This window comes from Oncorhynchus keta, chromosome 13 (genome assembly GCF_023373465.1).
Source record: "Oncorhynchus keta strain PuntledgeMale-10-30-2019 chromosome 13, Oket_V2, whole genome shotgun sequence".
NCBI classification, from domain to species: Eukaryota; Metazoa; Chordata; class Actinopteri; order Salmoniformes; family Salmonidae; genus Oncorhynchus; species Oncorhynchus keta.
Genome location: NC_068433.1, coordinates 27,538,576 through 27,557,561, shown reverse-complemented (window position 1 = coordinate 27,557,561; position 18,986 = coordinate 27,538,576). Strand labels below are relative to the sequence as shown.

General features: G+C 46.0%; 1 protein-coding gene across 1 annotated transcript; it reads left to right on the top strand.

Annotated features, from left to right (window-relative positions):
* Positions 1 to 9,997: 9,997 nt before the first annotated feature.
* LOC118387528 (mitochondrial fission process protein 1-like) lies at positions 9,998 to 18,185 on the top strand. Its single transcript, XM_035775968.2, has 6 exons — positions 9,998 to 10,169; positions 13,309 to 13,436; positions 13,765 to 13,997; positions 15,018 to 17,439; positions 17,613 to 17,855; positions 17,963 to 18,185. Exons 1-4 carry the CDS (start codon positions 10,100 to 10,102, stop codon positions 15,088 to 15,090), a joined length of 504 nt encoding a protein of 167 aa, XP_035631861.1. The 5' UTR covers positions 9,998 to 10,099; the 3' UTR covers positions 15,091 to 17,439; positions 17,613 to 17,855; positions 17,963 to 18,185.
* The last annotated feature ends 801 nt before the right edge of the window (positions 18,186 to 18,986 follow it).

The window sequence follows — 18,986 nt, the reverse complement described above, 5'->3', positions numbered from 1 at the left end:
AAAGTAAGTGTCTAGCGTCCTCACCGGGCACAGCACACTTGGTGAAAAATCCAGCCCCCTCGCAGCCATGGGAGGTGCGTATGAGGACAAATGTAAGGGCCGTTTCACATGTCTGTCAGACAGGACCTTCGGCAAGAAAGAGGGGTTAGGCTAAAGGATAACACTCCCCTTGCCTGCATGCATTCGGAAACATTCAGCGCTCACTGAAAGAGCATGACGTTCACGGACCCTCTTAGGAGGTAAGAAGCAACAGGAATTCCACCTTCATGGATAGGTGCTTCAAAGGACGCTAACCCCAGGGGCTCGAAGGGTGGCCTAGCAAGTGCTGTCAGCACCAATTCAAGGTTACAGTTTAGCACAGAACGGGCATTCATTGGACGCAGATGTCTAACTCCTTTCATAACTTAGGAGAGCAATGAGTGGCCACCCATGGATCCCTCTGGGCCATTGTCATGGCATGCCAAAATTAGTAGACGGCGCTCGGCCAGCATCAAGCAGTGTTTGTCCTTCTGTAGCTCAGTTGGTAGAGCATGGCGCTTGTAACGCCAGGGTAGTGGGTTCGATTCCCGGGACCACCCATACGTAGAATGTATGCACACATGATTGTAAGTCGCTTTGGATAAAAGCGTCTGCTAAATGGCATATATATTTGTAAAAAGTGGAAAACTGTTTGTACATCACACAGCTTGGGGGCAACATTATGATGCTCACACCAAGCACAGAATATGCCCCACCGCATTTGATGTGATTTGTTGGTGGAGGAATCCCTGGCGATCGGCAACGTGTTCACCATATTGTTCTAATGCCTAGACTGGCCCGTTTACGCCACTCAGGGGCCAAGCCCAAAGCTAGAGACGGCATAGGTCCAGATGCCAGAGCGCCCACCCGAGACGGAGAGAGCAGGTCAAGTCTCAGTGGCAGCTTCCATGGGGTCCCAGAAAGGAGGGACAACAGGAGGCTGAACCATGATCTTCGCAGGAGCAGGCGGTGGCTGGGTCTTCAAACTGACCCTGTTAGCGTAGCTGTGATCAGGGGAAATGGTGGGAACACATAAAGTGTTGTTGCCGGCCAATCGTGAGCAAGGGTGTCCAAACCCAGAGGGCCTGGAGGGTCCGACATCGAGAACCAGCTGGGACAATGAGTGTTCTCCTGAGATGCAAACAAGACTACCTGCGCTCTCCTCCGAACCTTTGCCACAAGCTGGAACACCACCTGAGGGTGTAGACTCCAGTCCCCCTCTGGCGGGCCATTTCTCAAATATAGGTCCACTGCCCAGTTCAAGACCCTGGGGATGTTACATTCCGTATTGATGATAAGCGGCTCTGAGCCTACAGTAAGAGCTTCCGAGCCATTTCATGGAGGTGCCGTGATCTCAGTCCTCCATGGTGATTGATATATGCCACTACCGTGGTGTTGTCTGATCTGACCAGGACATACTTTCCCTCCAAGTATGGCAGGAACTGTTGGGAGTGCCAGGCAAACTGCCCTGAGCTCCAGCACATTGATGTGCTTGCCACTCCCAACCCGCTAGCGAGCATTGGTGCACACTAGCTCCCTGCAGTGGACTCTGTTCAGTATAACTCCCTCCAACAGGAAGGAGTGATAGTGCCATTTCAACAGAGTCCTCGCATGCATTTTTCACCGATAGCTGACGATGTCTGTGTTGTCTCTGGTGTTGGTGGTGAAAGTTGAACCATCACTGGAGTGGCCTGAGGTGAAGAAGGTCAAGCGGAATTAACAGAGAGGCTGACATGAGTAGGCTGAGTAACCTCTGGCACACTAATACGGACATGGCTCGTCTAAGCCGGAAATGGTCAAGGTAGACCTGTATTGTACTGTACTGTACTGCATTTCCGAGCGGAAATGGAGGAAAACTCGCCTCCCTGCGGACCTGGCATCCTTTCACTCCCTCCTCTCTACATTTTCCTCCTCTGTCTTTGCTGCTAAAGCCACTTTCTACCACTCTAAATTCCAAGCATCTGCCTCTAACCCTAGGAAGCTCTTTGCCACCTTCTCCTCCCTCCTGAATCCTCCTCCCCCCCCCTCCTCCCTCTCTGCAGATGACTTCGTCAACCATTTTGAAAAGAAGGTCGACAACATCCGATCCTCGTTTGCTAAGTCAAACGACACCGCTGGTTCTGCTCACACTGCCCTACCCTGTGCTCTGACCTCTTTCTCCCCTCTCTCTCCAGATGAAATCTCGCGTCTTGTGACGGCCGGCCGCCCAACAACCTGCCCGCTCGACCCTATCCCCTCCTCTCTTCTCCAGACCATTTCCGGAGACCTTCTCCCTTACCTCACCTCGCTCATCAACTCATCCCTGTCCGCTGGCTACGTCCCTTTCGTCTTCAAGAGAGCGAGAGTTGCACCCCTTCTGAAAAAACCTACACTCGATCCCTCCGATGTCAACAACTACAGACCAGTATCCCTTCTTTCTTTTCTCTCCAAAACTCTTGAACGTGCCGTCCTTGGCCAGCTCTCCCGCTATCTCTCTCAGAATGACCTTCTTGATCCAAATCAGTCAGGTTTCAAGACTAGTCATTCAACTGAGACTGCTCTTCTCTGTATCACGGAGGCGCTCCGCACTGCTAAAGCTAACTCTCTCTCCTCTGCTCTCATCCTTCTAGACCTATCGGCTGCCTTCGATACTGTGAACCACCAAAAACATCCTGTGGCGGACTGCAATAGCATCGAATAGCCCCCGTGATATGCAACTGTTCAGGGAAGTCAGGAACCAATACACGCAGTCAGTCAGGAAAGCTAAGGCCAGCTTCTTCAGGCAGAAGTTTGCATCCTGTAGCTCCAACTCCAAAAAGTTCTGGGACACTGTGAAGTCCATGGAGAACAAGAGCACCTCCTCCCAGCTGCCCACTGCACTGAGGCTAGGAAACACGGTCTCCACCGATAAATCCATGATTATCGAAAACTTCAATAAGCACTTCTCAACGGCTGGCCATGCCTTCCGCCTGGCTACTCCAACCTCGGCCAACAGCTCCGCCCCCCCGTAGTTCCTCACCCAAGCCTCTCCAGGTTCTCCTTTACCCAAATCCAGATAGCAGATGTTCTGAAAGAGCTGCAAAACCTGGACCCGTACAAATCAGCTGGGCTTGACAATCTGGACCTGCTATTTCTGAAACTATCTGCCGCCATTGTCGCAACCCCTATTACCAGCCTGTTCAACCTCTCTTTCATATCGTCTGAGATCCCCAAGGATTGAAAGCTGCCGCAGTCATCCCCCTCTTCAAAGGGGGAGACACCCTGGACCCAAACTGCTATAGACCTATATCCATCCTGCCCTGCCTATCTAAGGTCTTCGAAAGCCAAGTCAACAAACAGGTCACTGACCATCTCGAATCCCACCGTACCTTCTCCGCTGTGCAATCTGGTTTCCGAGCCGGTCACGGGTGCACCTCAGCCACACTCAAGTTACTAAATGATATCATAACCGCCATCGATAAAAGACAGTACTGTGCAGCCGTCTTCATCGACCTCGCCAAGGCTTTCGACTCTGTCAATCACCAAATTCTTATCGGCAGACTCAACAGCCTCGGTTTTTCGGATGACTGCCTTGCCTGGTTCACCAATTACTTTGCAGACAGAGTTCAGTGTGTCAAATCGGAGGGCATGCTGTCCGGTCCTCTGGCAGTCTCTATGGGGGTGCCACAGGGTTCAATTCTCGGGCCGACTCTTTTCTCTGTATTCCCTGATCCACCTCTACGCAGACGACACCATTCTATATACTTTCGGCCCGTCATTGGACACTGTGCTATCAAACCTCCAAACGAGCTTCAATGCCATACAGCACTCCTTCCGTGGCCTCCAACTGCTCTTAAACGCGAGTAAAACCAAATGCATGCTTTTCAACCGATCGCTGCTTGCACCCGCATGCCCGACTAGCATCACCACCCTGGATGGTTCCGACCTTGAATATGTGGACATCTATAAGTACCTAGGTGTCTGGCTAGACTGCAAACTCTCCTTCCAGACTCACATCAAACATCTCCAATCAAAAATCAAATCAAGAGTCGGCTTTCTATTCCGCAACAAAGCCTCCTTCACTCACGCTGCCAAGCTTACCCTAGTAAAACTGACTATCCTACCGATCCTCGACTTTGGCGATGTCATCTACAAAATGGCTTCCAACACTCTACTCAGCAAACTGGATGCAGTCTATCACAGTGCCATCCGTTTTGTCACTAAAGCACCTTATACCACCCACCACTGCGACTTGTATGCTCTAGTCGGCTGCCCTCACTACATATCCGTCGCCAGACCCACTGGCTCCAGGTCATCTACAAGTCCATGCTAGGTAAAGCTCCGCCTTATCTCAGTTCACTGGTCACGATGGCAACACCCATCCGTAGCACGCGCTCCAGCAGGTGTATCTCACTGATCATCCCTAAAGCCAACACCTCATTTGGCCGCCTTTCGTTCCAGTACTCTGCTGCCTGTGACTGGAACGAACTGCAAAATCGCTGAAGTTGGAGACTTTTATCTCCCTCACCAACTTCAAACATCAGCTATCCGAGCAGCTAACCGATCGCTGCAGCTGTACATAGTCTATAGGTAAATAGCTCACCCATTTTCACCTACCTCATTCCCATACTGTTTTTATACTGTTTTTATTTATTTACTTTTCTGCTCTTTTGCACACCAATATCTCTACCTGTACATGACCATCTGATCATTTATCACTCCAGTGTTAATCTGCAAAATTGTATTATTCGCCTACCTCCTCATGCCTTTTGCACACATTGTATATAGACTGCCCATTTTTTCTACTGTGTTATTGACTTGCTAATTGTTTACTCCATGTGTAACTCTGTGTTGTCTGTTCACACTGCTATGCTTTATCTTGGCCAGGTCGCAGTTGCAAATGAGAACTTGTTCTCAACTAGCCTACCTGGTTAAATAAAGGTGAAATAAAAAAAAAAAAAAAAAAAAAAAAACATCAGATCCTCCTCTCCACCCTCTCAGAGTTGGGCATCTCCGGCGCGGCCCACGCTTGGATTGCGTCCTACCTGACAGGTCGCTCCTACCAGGTGGCGTGGCGAGAATCTGTCTCCTCACCACGCGCTCTCACCACTGGTGTCCCCAGGGCTCTGTTCTAGGCCCTCTGCTATTCTCGCTATACACCAAGTCACTTGGCTCTGTCATAACCTCACATGGTCTCTCCTATCATTGCTATGCAGACGACACACAATTAATCTTCTCCTTTCCCCCTTCTGATGACCAGGTGGCGAATCGCATCTCTGCATGTCTGGCAGACATATCAGTGTGGATGACGGATCACCACCTCAAGCTGAACCTCGGCAAGACGGAGCTGCTCTTCCTCCCGGGAAGGACTGCCCGTTCCATGATCTCGCCATCACGGTTGACAACTCCATTGTGTCCTCCTCCCAGAGCGCTAAGAACCTTGGCGTGATCCTGGACAACACCCTGTCGTTCTCAACTAACATCAAGGCGGTGGCCCGTTCCTGTAGGTTCATGCTCTACAACATCCGCAGAGTACGACCCTGCCTCACACAGGAAGCGGCGCAGGTCCTAATCCAGGCACTTGTCATCTCCCGTCTGGATTACTGCAACTCGCTGTTGGCTGGGCTCCCTGCCTCTGCCATTAAACCCCTACAACTCATCCAGAACGCCGCAGCCCGTCTGGTGTTCAACCTTCCCAAGTTCTCTCACGTCACCCCGCTCCTCCGCTCTCTCCACTGGCTTCCAGTTGAAGCTCGCATCCGCTACAAGACCATGGTGCTTACCTACGGAGCTGTGAGGGGAACGGCACCTCAGTACCTCCAGGCTCTGATCAGGCCCTACACCCAAACAAGGGCACTGCGTTCATCCACCTCTGGCCTGCTCGCCTCCCTACCACTGAGGAAGTACAGTTCCCGCTCAGCCCAGTCAAAACGGTTCGCTGTTCTGGCTCCCTAATGGTAGAACAAACTCCCTCACGACGCCAGGACAGCGGAGTCAATCACCACCTTCCGGAGACACCTGAAACCCCACCTCTTTAAGGAATACCTAGGATAGGATAAAGTAATCCTTCTCACCCCCCTTAAAAGATTTAGATGCACTGTTGTAAAGTGGCTGTTCCACTGGATGTCATAAGGTGAATGCACCAATTTGTAAGTCGCTCTGGATAAGAGCGTCTGCTAAATGACTTAAATGTAAATGTAAATGTATTGTCTCCGATCTCACCTGAGGGAGACGTGCCCTCATAAGAGTTGAGTTGATCAACATCCTAAGGTAGACCACCGGCTGTGAGGGAGTCAGGTTGCTCTTCTCCCTGTTTAGGGTAAATGTGCTTCAACATTATGTCTGCTGTGTGTCTGCTGAAGCTTGCTCTCTTGAGTACACACCAGCCAGTCAGGCAGGTAGTTCAGCACTAGAATTCCCTGGGACATGGTAGGTGCTCGGACTGTGTCCATGCACTTTGTGAATATATGCGGTGCCAGTGAGAGGACAAACGGGAGGCCTTTGAATTCGCAAGCCACTCCTTTGAAGGCAAACCGGGGGTACTTCCAGTGATCTCGATGAACAGGAATGTGGAAATACGCATCCTTCAGGTCGAGGGTGGTGAACAATTGGCTGCTTGAGACTGCCTGCAACACCCATGCTGGTGAGAGCATCTTGAACTTGAGCTCCATCAAACATTTGTTTGAACCAGACGTGCTACCTGTCCCAGACCTGCTGTTTTCAACTCTCTGGAGACAGCAGGAGTAGTAGAGATACTCTTAATGATTGTCTATGAAAAGCCAACTGACATTTACATTTACATTTACATTTAAGTCATTTAGCAGACGCTCTTATCCAGAGCGACTTACAAATTGGTGCATTCACCTTATGACATCCAGTGGAACAGCCACTTTACAATAGTGCATCTAAATCTTTTAAGGGGGGTGAGAAGGATTACTTTATCCTATCCTAGGTATTCCTTAAAGAGGTGGATTTACTCCTGAGGTGCTGACTTGCTGCACCCTCGACAACTACTGTGATTATTATTATTTGACCATGTTGGTAATTTATGAACATTTGAACATCTTGGCCATGTTCTGTTATAATCTCCACCCGGCAAAGCCAGAAGAGGACTGGCCACCCCTCATAGCCTGGTTCCTCTCTAGGTTTCTTCCTAGATTTTGGCATTTCTAGGGAGTTTTTCTAGCCACCGTGCTTCTACACCTGCATTGCTTGCTGTTTGGGGTTTTAGGCTGGGTTTCTGTACAGAGATATCAGCTGATGTACGAAGGGCCTTATAAATACATTTGATTTGATTTGGATTTGTTGAGGCCGCGCAGGTCCAGGGTCAGCCGAAAGCTGCCGTCCTTTTTCGTGGAGTAGAACCCACTTAGTTGTTTGAGCGGCTCTACCTTCCTGATTGCGTCCTTGTGCTGTTGGCACATGCCATGTCCGTCTGGAGCATAGTGGGCAGCCTTGACACCCCTGTGGCCTCCTTAAGAAACTCGTCACCACCTCCTGGAAGGCAAGGGATCAGCAGGGTGAAGTAGGATTTCAGCATCGTATTTCGCATTTACGAGGCGCGCCATGATGGAGAGGGTCCTGAAAATGCTTTGCATCCGTTCATCGCTTACTCTTCAAGGTCCTGGTGTGAGGCGAGGCACCTTGCCAAGATCTCCTTTTCAGGGAGGATCATGGCAGCCACCATGTCATCCATCACCGGATCGTGGTCTCGCCCCAAGGACTCTGCATCCATTAGGAGAGTACACAGCTTGGTCTGGCTCCCGCAATGGAAACGCCCTCCCATGTTGCTCCAGTATTCACCGAGAGCCAAAGCGAACTTGGGGCAGATGGAGATAAGGAGCTGCTGAGATGGTGCTTCTTACAGCTTGATATCAAGGGTGGTAGCCACTCTTGCTAAAAGCGCCTGTGTTGCTTCCGTCACCATCAAAGCGTCCAAAGGGGTGCTGCCGCGACAACCCCAGGGGTGCTAAGTGCTTGCGTTCTCCAAAGGTGGCACAGGCCAAACAACTATTGGGTTCTCTAATTGCTCTCCATGCGTGATCTAACCCAAGACAGGTCATGAAGGCATCCCCCGTAGACAGGGGTACCCCGCATCTCTCACAATAAAACACCCTAATAGTTATGCAATTTTTCTGTGAAAGTAAAGCCAATAGTGTGATATTACTGTGTCTATAGTATACACTTGCAATACTGTAATAGTCAGATACTACAGACCTACAGTACCAGCCTTCTCATACACTATCTGAAGGAGAGAAGACATGAACTGGGTGTGAACTGCCTAAATGTGTTGGGGGCCAGAGCACACAAACTCACACACAGGTTGGCTCAATCTTTGCTTATACGTGTGGGTCGGCTGTAACTTACTCCAGGTTTTAGTTTATTCTACTATACGTGGGTGTGCTGGCAGGATGTAAGGAATGTGCCTAGTCCTGCGATGGTCTGCTCTTGTTAAGCTAGCTACTGCATAGCTTGTTCACTGTGGAACACAGAGGAGTCTAGGCAAAATGGCTGTGTTTGTGAGAGATAAGCGTGGTGCATCTAGCAACACGTGACTCACTCTTCAATGAGAACTTCAAGCCCGCAGAGTGAAACAACAAGTTCTCATTTACAATTGCTACCTGGCCAAGATAAAGCAAAGCAGTTCGACACATACAACGACAGAGTTACACATGGAGTAAAACAAACATACAGTTAATAATATAATATAAACAAGTCTATATACAATGTGAGCAAATGAGGTGAGATAAGGGAGGTAAAGGCAAAAAAAGGCCATGGTGGCAAAGTAAATACAATATAGCAAGTAAAACACTGGAATGGTAGATTTGCAGTGGAAGAATGTGCAAAGTAGAAATAAAAATAATGGGGTGCAAAGGAGCAAAAATAAATAAATAAAATAAATACAGTAGGGAAAGAGGTAGTTGTTTGGGCTAAATTATAGGTGGGTTATGTACAGGTGCAGTAATCTGTGAGCTGCTCTGACAGTTGGTGCTTAAAGCTAGTGAGGGAGATAAGTGTTTCCAGTTTCAGAAATGTTTGTAGTTCATTCCAGTCATTGGCAGCAGAGAACTGGAAGGAGAGAATTGGTTTTGGGGGTGACCAGAGATATATACCTGCTGGAGCGCGTGCTACAGGTGGGTGATGCTATGGTGACCAGCGAGCTGAGATAAGGGTGGTCTTTTCTTAAGCAAGTAATTAAATACAGGACAAAACCCAAATGAGATGGCACAAGCCAAACCGAGTGGGGGGACAGAGGAGCACCCAGGCGGAGAGGCTAGTTATCTAGATGCTCCAAGCTATTGAATAGCTGTGGGTATATTTCTGCACTTATACACTTGAACATAGAGCTCTTAACAAGCGAATCCTCTCTGGAATCAACTGAGAAAAGGAAGGGAGTAGTGTGACAGCAGCTATTTAAGGGGGTCAGCCAAATCACTAACGAGTATCCTACAGAGTGGAAGGATACCATATTGGAGTTTTCCAATACAGTGCTACATTAAAACTTTTCACGCCTAAACAAAGATTAGGGATAAACTGACAAGATACTACATGTCTCTCCGCCCTAACAATGGGAGTCGTTGTCCACAAAAAGGCATGGCGCGCTGCATGGCTCCAGAGGGTTGTTGATGTCAACTGCCGAAGCTCTGCTCATGCAATGACAATGCATAGCCATCTCGAGACAACTCCAATATAAAAAATAAAAAAAAATCCTCAAAGTTGGTGGGTGAAAAAACGCCACCTGTTGGAGGGAGACAGATTTTCCACCGAGTTGAGTCTCTCTCTTCCTATATCCGCTAACTTCCGGCATATGAATTATGTAAATTGTCATCAGGGACTATGTAGAAATTCTTAACTTTTGTCACGGGACTCGAACTTTATCCCTCTGTGGAAGATTCAATTTGTAAATGTATACTGGTTGATTCTTAAGATAATAGGCCTAATAATTTACCAATAACACATGTGAAGTCAGACAAATACAGTTGGCTTTTTTCCCTTTCTGAATAGCACCATACAGTCTTAGACACTCCCTCGGCGTGGCGCATTGCAAGACTTGACTCGCAGCTTCTAGTTGGTACTCTATCTACACTTGAGACATCTCTGTACATGGGGTTAAAGACGAAGCATGGATCAAATTCAAGAAAAAACAAGCAAGGAGGTCGATATTTATCGTGACACATGGGTCCGCTTCTTAGGTATGCAATAAAAGTGGTGTTTTTGGATGTCGCCGTCACGCTAAGAACAAGCGTAAACTAGTAGAACAAGCTCGAGCTGGGTTGCTAGCTCGTGAGCTATCCAGTTTTACGTCTGAATTTGAACGACTTATAAATAGATGCTCCATACTTTGCGTGATATTGTTTTGTAATGGCTGCATTCGACCACTTCAAAGCCCAGCAACCCGATCAAATACCAATGTATTCAAATAACGTTAGCTAGCAATCTAATACCTGCATTCAAACAGCTAGTTGGGTTAGTGGGTTGGGTAAATTGCATGGCACTTCCTAGTAGTGATTCATTATTGACAAATAAGTAAATGCTCATCACATATTTAAGCACGAGTTCCATTGAAATGATACAATGTCTGGAATCTCAGCGTAGTAGGCCTGATAGCTGCATTTAATATAGCTGTCCCTGCATTGCAATACCATTACTCCATACTGACCTTGGAGTCAAAACTGTACAGAGGATATCTGTTCCTCATTGTCATAAGGCAATCAGGTTGACTTCAAGCTAAATGGCCTTCTACATTTATTTTAAGGGATCAATAACACTAGCCATTGTGCAATGCGTTGACATTTTCTGTTGGGTTCTCTTATTGGCTGCTGGCGACATTGAAATGTGCAATGTTACTAAAATAAACCCCAGGGCCAGCTGCAAATTGGTGACTGTTATGGCCTGCATGCACAGCTCTCTATCTCCTCTAACACTGACTGACTGGTTCTCTCCTTGCCTTCTCCCTGTCTTTCTCACCCACGTAAACATTTAGCATACAACTACTTCTTTATGTTTATCAAAAGAAGCATCTTTATAGCATTATAATTAACTCCAATCAATTATTGATAAGTGTATTGTAAAGCACATTCAGTAGCCTACATAGTTAGAAAGGACAATGTTAGAGAATCTGTTCAGAATGTATTGTTGTTCTGCTGTATGAGTAGCGTAACCTGTCCCAGAAACAGATTCACTGAAGTAACAGAATTTTGTTTAGTGTTGCCAGTGTGTTAGCACAAGCAGGGCTCTAAATGAACTTTTTTTTTGGTAGACTGGGCCCAGATCTGTTTGTGCTTTTGAAACCCACGTCAGTGTGTTGCTAATAGTATAGCCCATAACCGGGCTCATCTGGTTGCAAACACACGTGACTGCCCTCCTTGACAACTTACAAACCAGTTGAACCATAGAAAAAACTTACATTTCAAGCTAGCTGTGGAGTGAGTTTACAGCACGTTCTTAACGCCGCTACACTATCATTCCAGCTCCTTTGGACACCAAACACGACATTGGCATGATAATGAGTGGCGAGAATGACTAGAATGTCAGAAAAACAGACTGGGGTACTCAGGCTGTAGCACTGATGCTCCCAACTTATAGCACTGGTGCCCCCCGCACCAAACAGTATAGGAGCACTATAAAAGGTTATGCCTATCCTAACTTTTGAAACACATCTCCTGGAGTAGCTAACCAGTACCTTTCCTTTCTTCCAATATCATTTTAAACCATAGCCTACTGGTCATTGGTCACGTTACCAGGTTGTTAGCCAGCTAAGTAGCCTTACCAGGTAAAGGTACCAGGTAAACAGATGCACCACATGTCCTAAAGTATGTTCAAAAGTACACCTGCTTGTTGAACATCTCATTCCAACCCCCCTTTGCTGCTATAACAGCTACTCTTCTAGGAAGGCTTTCCACAAGATGTTGGAACGTTGCTGCGGGGACTTGCTTTCATCCAGCCAAAAGAGTATTAGTGAGGTCGGGCACTGATGTTTGGTGACTAGGCCTGGCTTACAGACAGCCTTCCAATTCATTCCAAAGGTGTTCAATGGAATTGAGTCCTTGCCTGAAACATAAACTGCCCTAGACCGTTATTCCTTCTCCACTAAACTTTACAGTTGGCACTATGCATTCGGACAGGTAGGGTTCGCTTGGCATCCGCCAAACCCAGATTCGTCCGTCGGACTGCCAGATGGTGAAGGATCACTCCAGAGAACACGTTTCCACTCCTCCGGAGTCCAATGGCGGTGAGCTTTACACCACTCCAGCCAACGCTTGGCATTGTGATGTCAGGCTTGTGTGTGGCTGCTCAGAAACCCATTTCATGATGCTCCTGACGAACAGTTATTTACGTAGAGGTTACTTCCAGAGGCAGTATGGAACTCTGTAGTGAGTGTTGCAACCAAGCAGTTGTTCCTCCTAGATGTTTCCACTTCCACAATAACAGCACTGACCAGGGCAGCTCTAGCAGGGCAGAAATCTGACAACCTGACTTGTTGGAAAGGTGGCATCGTACAATGGTGTCACGTTGAAAGTCCCTGAGCTCTTCAGTAAGGTCTTTATACTGCCAATGTTTGTCTTTTTTTCTTTTACTAGGCAAGTCAGTTAAGAACAAATTCTTATTTTCAATGACGGCCTAGGAACATTTGGGCAGAACGACAGATTTGTACCTTGTCAGCCCGGGGATTTGAACTTGCAACCTTTCAATTACGTGTCCAACACTCTAACCACCCTGCTGCCCCATGCGTGCCTGCCGCATGCAGATTGCATGGCTGTGTGCTCGATTTTATACACCTGTCAGCAACGGGTGTAGCTGAAATAGCCCAATCCACTAATTTGAATGGGTGTCCACACACTGTATACAAAAGTGTATCTCTCATATAACCTTGTGTCGTGTGTAAAGGCCTACAGACCTGACGTTGTGTAATGTTTTCCCACAGGGTGGCAGTACAGCTTCAGCAGCAGCCAACACAGCAGGAGAAGCTGTGTAAGCGTCTAATGACAGACCAAGGGCATTATTAGTCATTCCAACCCTGTTGGAGCGGACAGTGCATATTGCTCCAAAGGTCACCGCCCATTCTATGGAACGAAACGTGTCAGGGGGGTTATTGCTACTACCCACAGCCCCAAACAAAAGTGAATATTAATGTACCCCCCTTTACATGGCAGAGGTCCAATAAGGAAATTTGGAATTATTATTCTAATACATTTTGTTTTACCTCCGGCCCCTAGCTCTGATCCGGTGGGGGTTGACTATGATTTGTTTAGAGGCCTCTCACAACAGTGAGGCAGTTAAAGCCTTAATTGCGCTTGTATCTTACCCTGTCATGTCGTCTTGTGCCCACAGGCTATGCCAACGAGGTGGGAGAGGCCTTCCGTGCCCTGGTGCCAGTGAGTGCTGTATGGGCCACATATGCAGTTGCCACCGTGTATGTTTCCGCTGATGCTGTGGACAAGGGGAAGAAGGCTGCCGTGGTAAGGAAGGGGGACATTTTGTAAAAGCAAAGCTCTGTTCTCATTCTTATCCTGTCTTCATTTGTATTGATATGAGCTACCATTCTTTTAAGGGGTCGTGGAATTATTGCCCTGTGAAGCATTTATATTATGAACTTGAGTTTCCAAAAATGTAGAGAACACATACTTACAAATGACATTGCCTTTTTCAACGCATAGCAAAGTAAATGGAGCTTTTCCAGAAAATCCCTAGAGAATGTGTCATAGAACAAAACTCAACTCCCACACTGAAACATAAAGTGGTCTGAAGCACAGAATGTCACACTCTATGTCTATCCCTGTGCTGTAGGAGCATGGTGACAACCCAGGGAAGACAACCAAGGTGGCTGTAGCAGTGGTGGATACGTTTGTATGGCAGGCCCTGGCCTCGGTCGCTATCCCAGGCTTCACCATCAACCGTGTGTGTGCCGCCTCTCTTTACCTCCTGGGCAGAACCACGCGCCTGCCTCTCTCTGTACGCAAGTGGACCACCACGGCCATCGGCCTCTCCACCATCCCCTTCATCATACACCCCATCGACAGGTTTGTGTTGGTGGGTGAGGGTGTTAGATAGTGAAGAAAATGTTTGTCTGAATGTGTGCCAGATATGTGACAGGGAGGCAGTGAAGGGGTGTGTGTTCGAGAGCATGATAAAGGGGTGTGTGTTTGAGAAAGAAAGAACCTGAATGTGAGCGGGAGGAAGAAATAACAGTAGCGTGTGTACTTTGGCACGTTTTCCCATCAATGTTTATGGTCCCAAGTGTGCCAAGGTATTAGCCTACAGTTAAATGTCTCAGCCTGAATGTGTTCCCCAGCTCGTTGAGAGGAAAAATCCACACATTACCTTAGAAAACAGCATTACATTTTTTAAATCTATGCATCATTAAATCAAGTGTCCAATTGGGAGTTGCACACAATAATGTATTTAAGAAAATTTATTTTTTAATGTGGTGTTAGATGTGTAGCCACCATTTTTATTTATCTGAATCCATTGTTGAAGAGAGGTAGGTGTATTCAGGGTCCGGTTTTTAGGGAGGGATGGGGCATTCCCCATCTTGGCTTTTGCCATCCCCCAGCTCTGAATGGCTGGTTATATTTAATCCCCGGTGCGGATGGACTTCCCCCACCTCTGGTATGCATTACATTTATTTACAGACATAAATAACGGATCATTTGCTTCTGAAGACATTTCTGTTATGTTTTATCACATGAATGGTTTGATTAGTCTGGAAGCCTGCAATTTGGGCAGCACATGGCTTTTCTCAAACGGCTGATTGTTGAGTTGCACGGTTGTCAGTGAACAGCAGTTTAAATAGGTCAGCATGCTATTTCTGAAAATATGGGAAACTCCAAATATTGACTCCACCGTTTACAACTGGAGTATCTTGCATGGCTGTGAGATATAGCCTACGCCCATTTGCGGTGAGTGCATAACACATTCATATCTATAGGCTTATATGTACTTGATGATGTCTGTAGGGAGCCAGGAAACTTTTTAAAAAAAAGGTCCCATCCTTGCTACATTCTAACCTTAAAGCCGTTCTCCTTCTTTGTGCTCCACAGGGGAGTGGACTTCCTGCTGGACTCCAGCCTGCGTAAGGTCTACGGTCAATCTGCAGGAGAGAGGCATGACTAATAAGCACCACGACCACCCTGCAGCCTGGTCCTAGTGTCCCTGGCCCGGACAGGTTAGCTCCACCAGGAAATTGACCCCACCCACCCTCTGTCCCAGACAGCACTTCCTCCCAAGACATCTGAAAACTCTGCTGATCACTCTACTGTAACATCACTGTGAAGCACAAATCCAATACAGCGGGGTTACTCCACTCCAGTCCTCCAGGGCCACTGTACTGTCTTCCACTTGTCTATGCCCCTCTGTTTATTCCCATCTTTTCATTTTAAACTCCAAGTTAGGGGGACCTATGTTTCTTTGGTCAGTCAATGACTTAGAATCAGGGAGAAAAGGGATCCAACAGACAGTGTTGCCCTCCAGCACTGGAGTTGAATACCTGTGGCTGCTACTGGCCTGCAGAACCCACCTGTTTTTCTCCACTTGGCATGTATCCAGGTAACTCTTGATGTTAGCCATATTTGGGAATATTCGAGTCACTGTCCTTAGACCTGGCATTAAGGCCCTATTTTCATTACATGTTAATATCTACCGTTGTTTTTGTTTATTTCTGCCTCAAAAATAATGTCTAGTACGGTGGTCTGTCACTTTGAATAGATATTTACAGAGTATATTGTGATGCACTTTTCAATGTTCAGTCTTGAGATTAACCTGAGTGCTTCTTGTCATTTATTACAGAGGTGAACCGAGTAGATGTAAGAATTCTTGAGGTTTTGGTTGGCTCTAAAGATTCAGTTACTTTGGTAGCATCTAAGGCATAGAAAGTACTGTAATAGTTGTGTAACATGCCCTATGCAGAAAGCATATGAAGGGAATATGCATAAAATACTGTAATTATTGCCAAAGATTTAGGCTACTCTGGAAGAGAACCCATCAGTATACAAAGCTGTGCTGCAATATGCAAGGAATCTGAGTCATCTTATTAAAAAATGGGAAATGCTATTGGAATATGTAAATCAGGGCGCTCCAATTCTGTTCCTGATGAGCTACTGTTGTGTATGTTTTTGCTCCAACTCTAATCTAGCGCACCTGATTCTAATAATTAGCTGGTTGATAAGCTGAATCAACTGGAGTTGGTTTTAAAACAGGTTGGAGAGCCCTGATGTAAATTAATGTGATATACTGAATTGGGAAATGTTGCCAATTGTTCATACACCAGAACAAATATTAAGCAATCATTTTCATTTAACTTCTGTTATAAGTCAACTTCTGTATTTCTAATATATTGATTACTTAAAAATGTTTTGTCACCAAAATGCAACATTTTTGTGATAGTTTGAATGTTTTTTTCTAATTATTTCCCCACATAGTCACATAATCAATTTCATATTTCGATATCAATATATTTTCATGCTGGAAATAAGGGAATGTTTAACTGTTGTTAATTTCATAATATGTTTGTTTTAGCCTTAAAATTCAAATATGTTTTCAAACCTGCTACTGATGTATATTTACATTTTCTTTTAGTTGTCAGAGAAATTGAAAAAAATGTTCTTTGACAAAATGATAGTAATTTATCATCAAAAGTGAAAGTGATACTGCAATGGGCAGCTATTTAGCCATCCCCTACTCTGAAACTGTTTCAAAATATATACTGTAGAAAAACAATATCCTGTATTGTATACATTTTTTTCCCCTGTGCAAACAATTGAACATATTCAACATGTTTTCAGTTTATCAGTGAGAATACGTTTCTTCATATGTATTCATTTGACACTTGTTTAAATGAAACGGCAACCCCTCATACGCAGCCAAAACACTGTCGCAAATACCAGTAATGTACTTGAACCATCATAAATCCATACCACAGTATACCATTCCTCATGCTGTGGTGTCAGGCAAAAAAGGAGTAACTATGGATGTGTTATGACACACTCATTGGCAACAAGTAGCACAGAACTGTCTCAGTAGCGTTCCTCTGGGGAATATGATTGACAACTCTCCCGAAGAGATATGGTTGTGTAATTGTGTTCGTGGTTTGACAATAAGGTCTAACAAGTTGTACAAATTGCTGTATTGATTTTAAACAACATTGCACATATTTTTCTCAATGCAGCCAGTCACAGCTTTCATTCCCTGCAGATTGTACGGCCACAACATAGATTTACCAATAAAATGCCCACAGTGCCACTGTCAAAGCCAATCACATCAATCACCTCAACGAGCCAAGATTCTAGTTTAAGAAATTTGTCGTGATTGAGTAAGTGATCCACAGCTGACAGCAATTCTTTTGATTAGGTGCATTAGCTCATAAAAAGTCCAGGTGGTCTGAGTGCTGGCATATTGTCAGAAAGATGTTGTTTATCCACAGTGTGCTGTTCTTGATGCTTGTGCCCACAGCTGTGGCCCAAACAGGTATGCTAACATATTTGATAACTTGCTAAATGTTTGTGTACGGTCTGCCTCGATAATTTTTAAAGTTTGGATTCATTTTAATTTTGCCGATATGGAAACCAATTAAAAGTTGGACGACATTCTAAATGGCTAGTTAAAATGACTTTCAGTGACACTCCTTCCACCTACTGTAGGAGTTCCACAGATAAGATACAGGGTAGACCAGTGGACCATCTCTGTGGAGACTCCACAGAGTTATGACTCAGATGAGCTTCAGCCCTATGACTCAGATGAGCTTCAGCCCTATGACTCAGATGAGCTTCAGCCCTATGACTCAGATGAGCTTCAGCCCTATGACTCAGATGCGCTTCAACCCTATGAGTCAGATGAGATCCAACCCATTGGACCAGACAAGTCTCTTGGTGCCAATGAACAAGGTGAGCTGATGTTTTCTCAATCATTCCATTATCCCCTTTAGTGTGTTTGCAATACTGTGGTTTGTAGTTTAGGCCATTTGACTCAGAATGCATTTTCAATTTTTCAGGTGAGCTGACTGAGTCTCCAGTCTGGGTTCTGTTTCTGGTGGTCCCTATGGTGTTGTTGACCGCTATGGGAGCTCTGGCTGTGGGTTACTACCAGTGTGTGTGGAGGGGAGGCAGAATAGGCTACCGGCCCCGCAGAGACCTCTTGACAAACGTTTAACCAATTTGCTTTCTGCTCTGTTTGGTTTGAAAATAAATTGTTGCTAATAAATGTTAGTTCCCACACTCCTGCATCTTGTAAAATCATACTGCTGTGTATGTCCATTACATGAAACAAACACAAGACCTCGTAGTTTCCTGATGTCAGTGAATCGATTGCTACTGGGACTGCTACATGGCACAACTCATGCCAAACCTGGACCTAGGCAGTTCTAGGTTGTCAAAATGGTTTTCTTTGGGATAGACACGTTCACCTTATGTTTCTGTTATGTTAGGGTTGTTGGTAAGCTGTCATTTAGGACAAATTCATTGACTTGTTTTGGTGTCGCATTCAGGTGCTCCTGATTGCGACACATTACTGTGATAACGACTGCAATCCAAAGGTTCTTTATTTGATGCTGATTTTCAGAGCAACTTTAAAAATATACCCTTGCATACCACCAGGGGTCGTTTTGTTCTAGTATCACTAGGGTATTGGCTTTTAAACAATCTGCATATAGAACAGATGGCATGGGACCGCATCAGAAACTCACTACCGGTTTTTCCTTCCCTCAAACTCTGCTCCCAGGCAGTCGCTGTTTTTATTTTCCCACTGTGGTCTAGCGTCCCTCATTATCAGAACTGTTGCGATTGGCAGGTTGAAGAGGTGTGTCCATGTGACTTGTTTGTGAGCTGAACGTCCCGTCTCAAATCCCAACACATTCATCATGCGGCTCACCCTACCAATTATTAGGAGGCCCAAGGAGAAAGAGTGCTGATGAATTGAATTAATCTTCCCATATGTGATGGCTGGGGGTGTGTTCACAGGCGCTGGGAAAAGGGGTGCATTGTTCATCTGTCACTCCGATAGCCACATCCCTCTTTGAT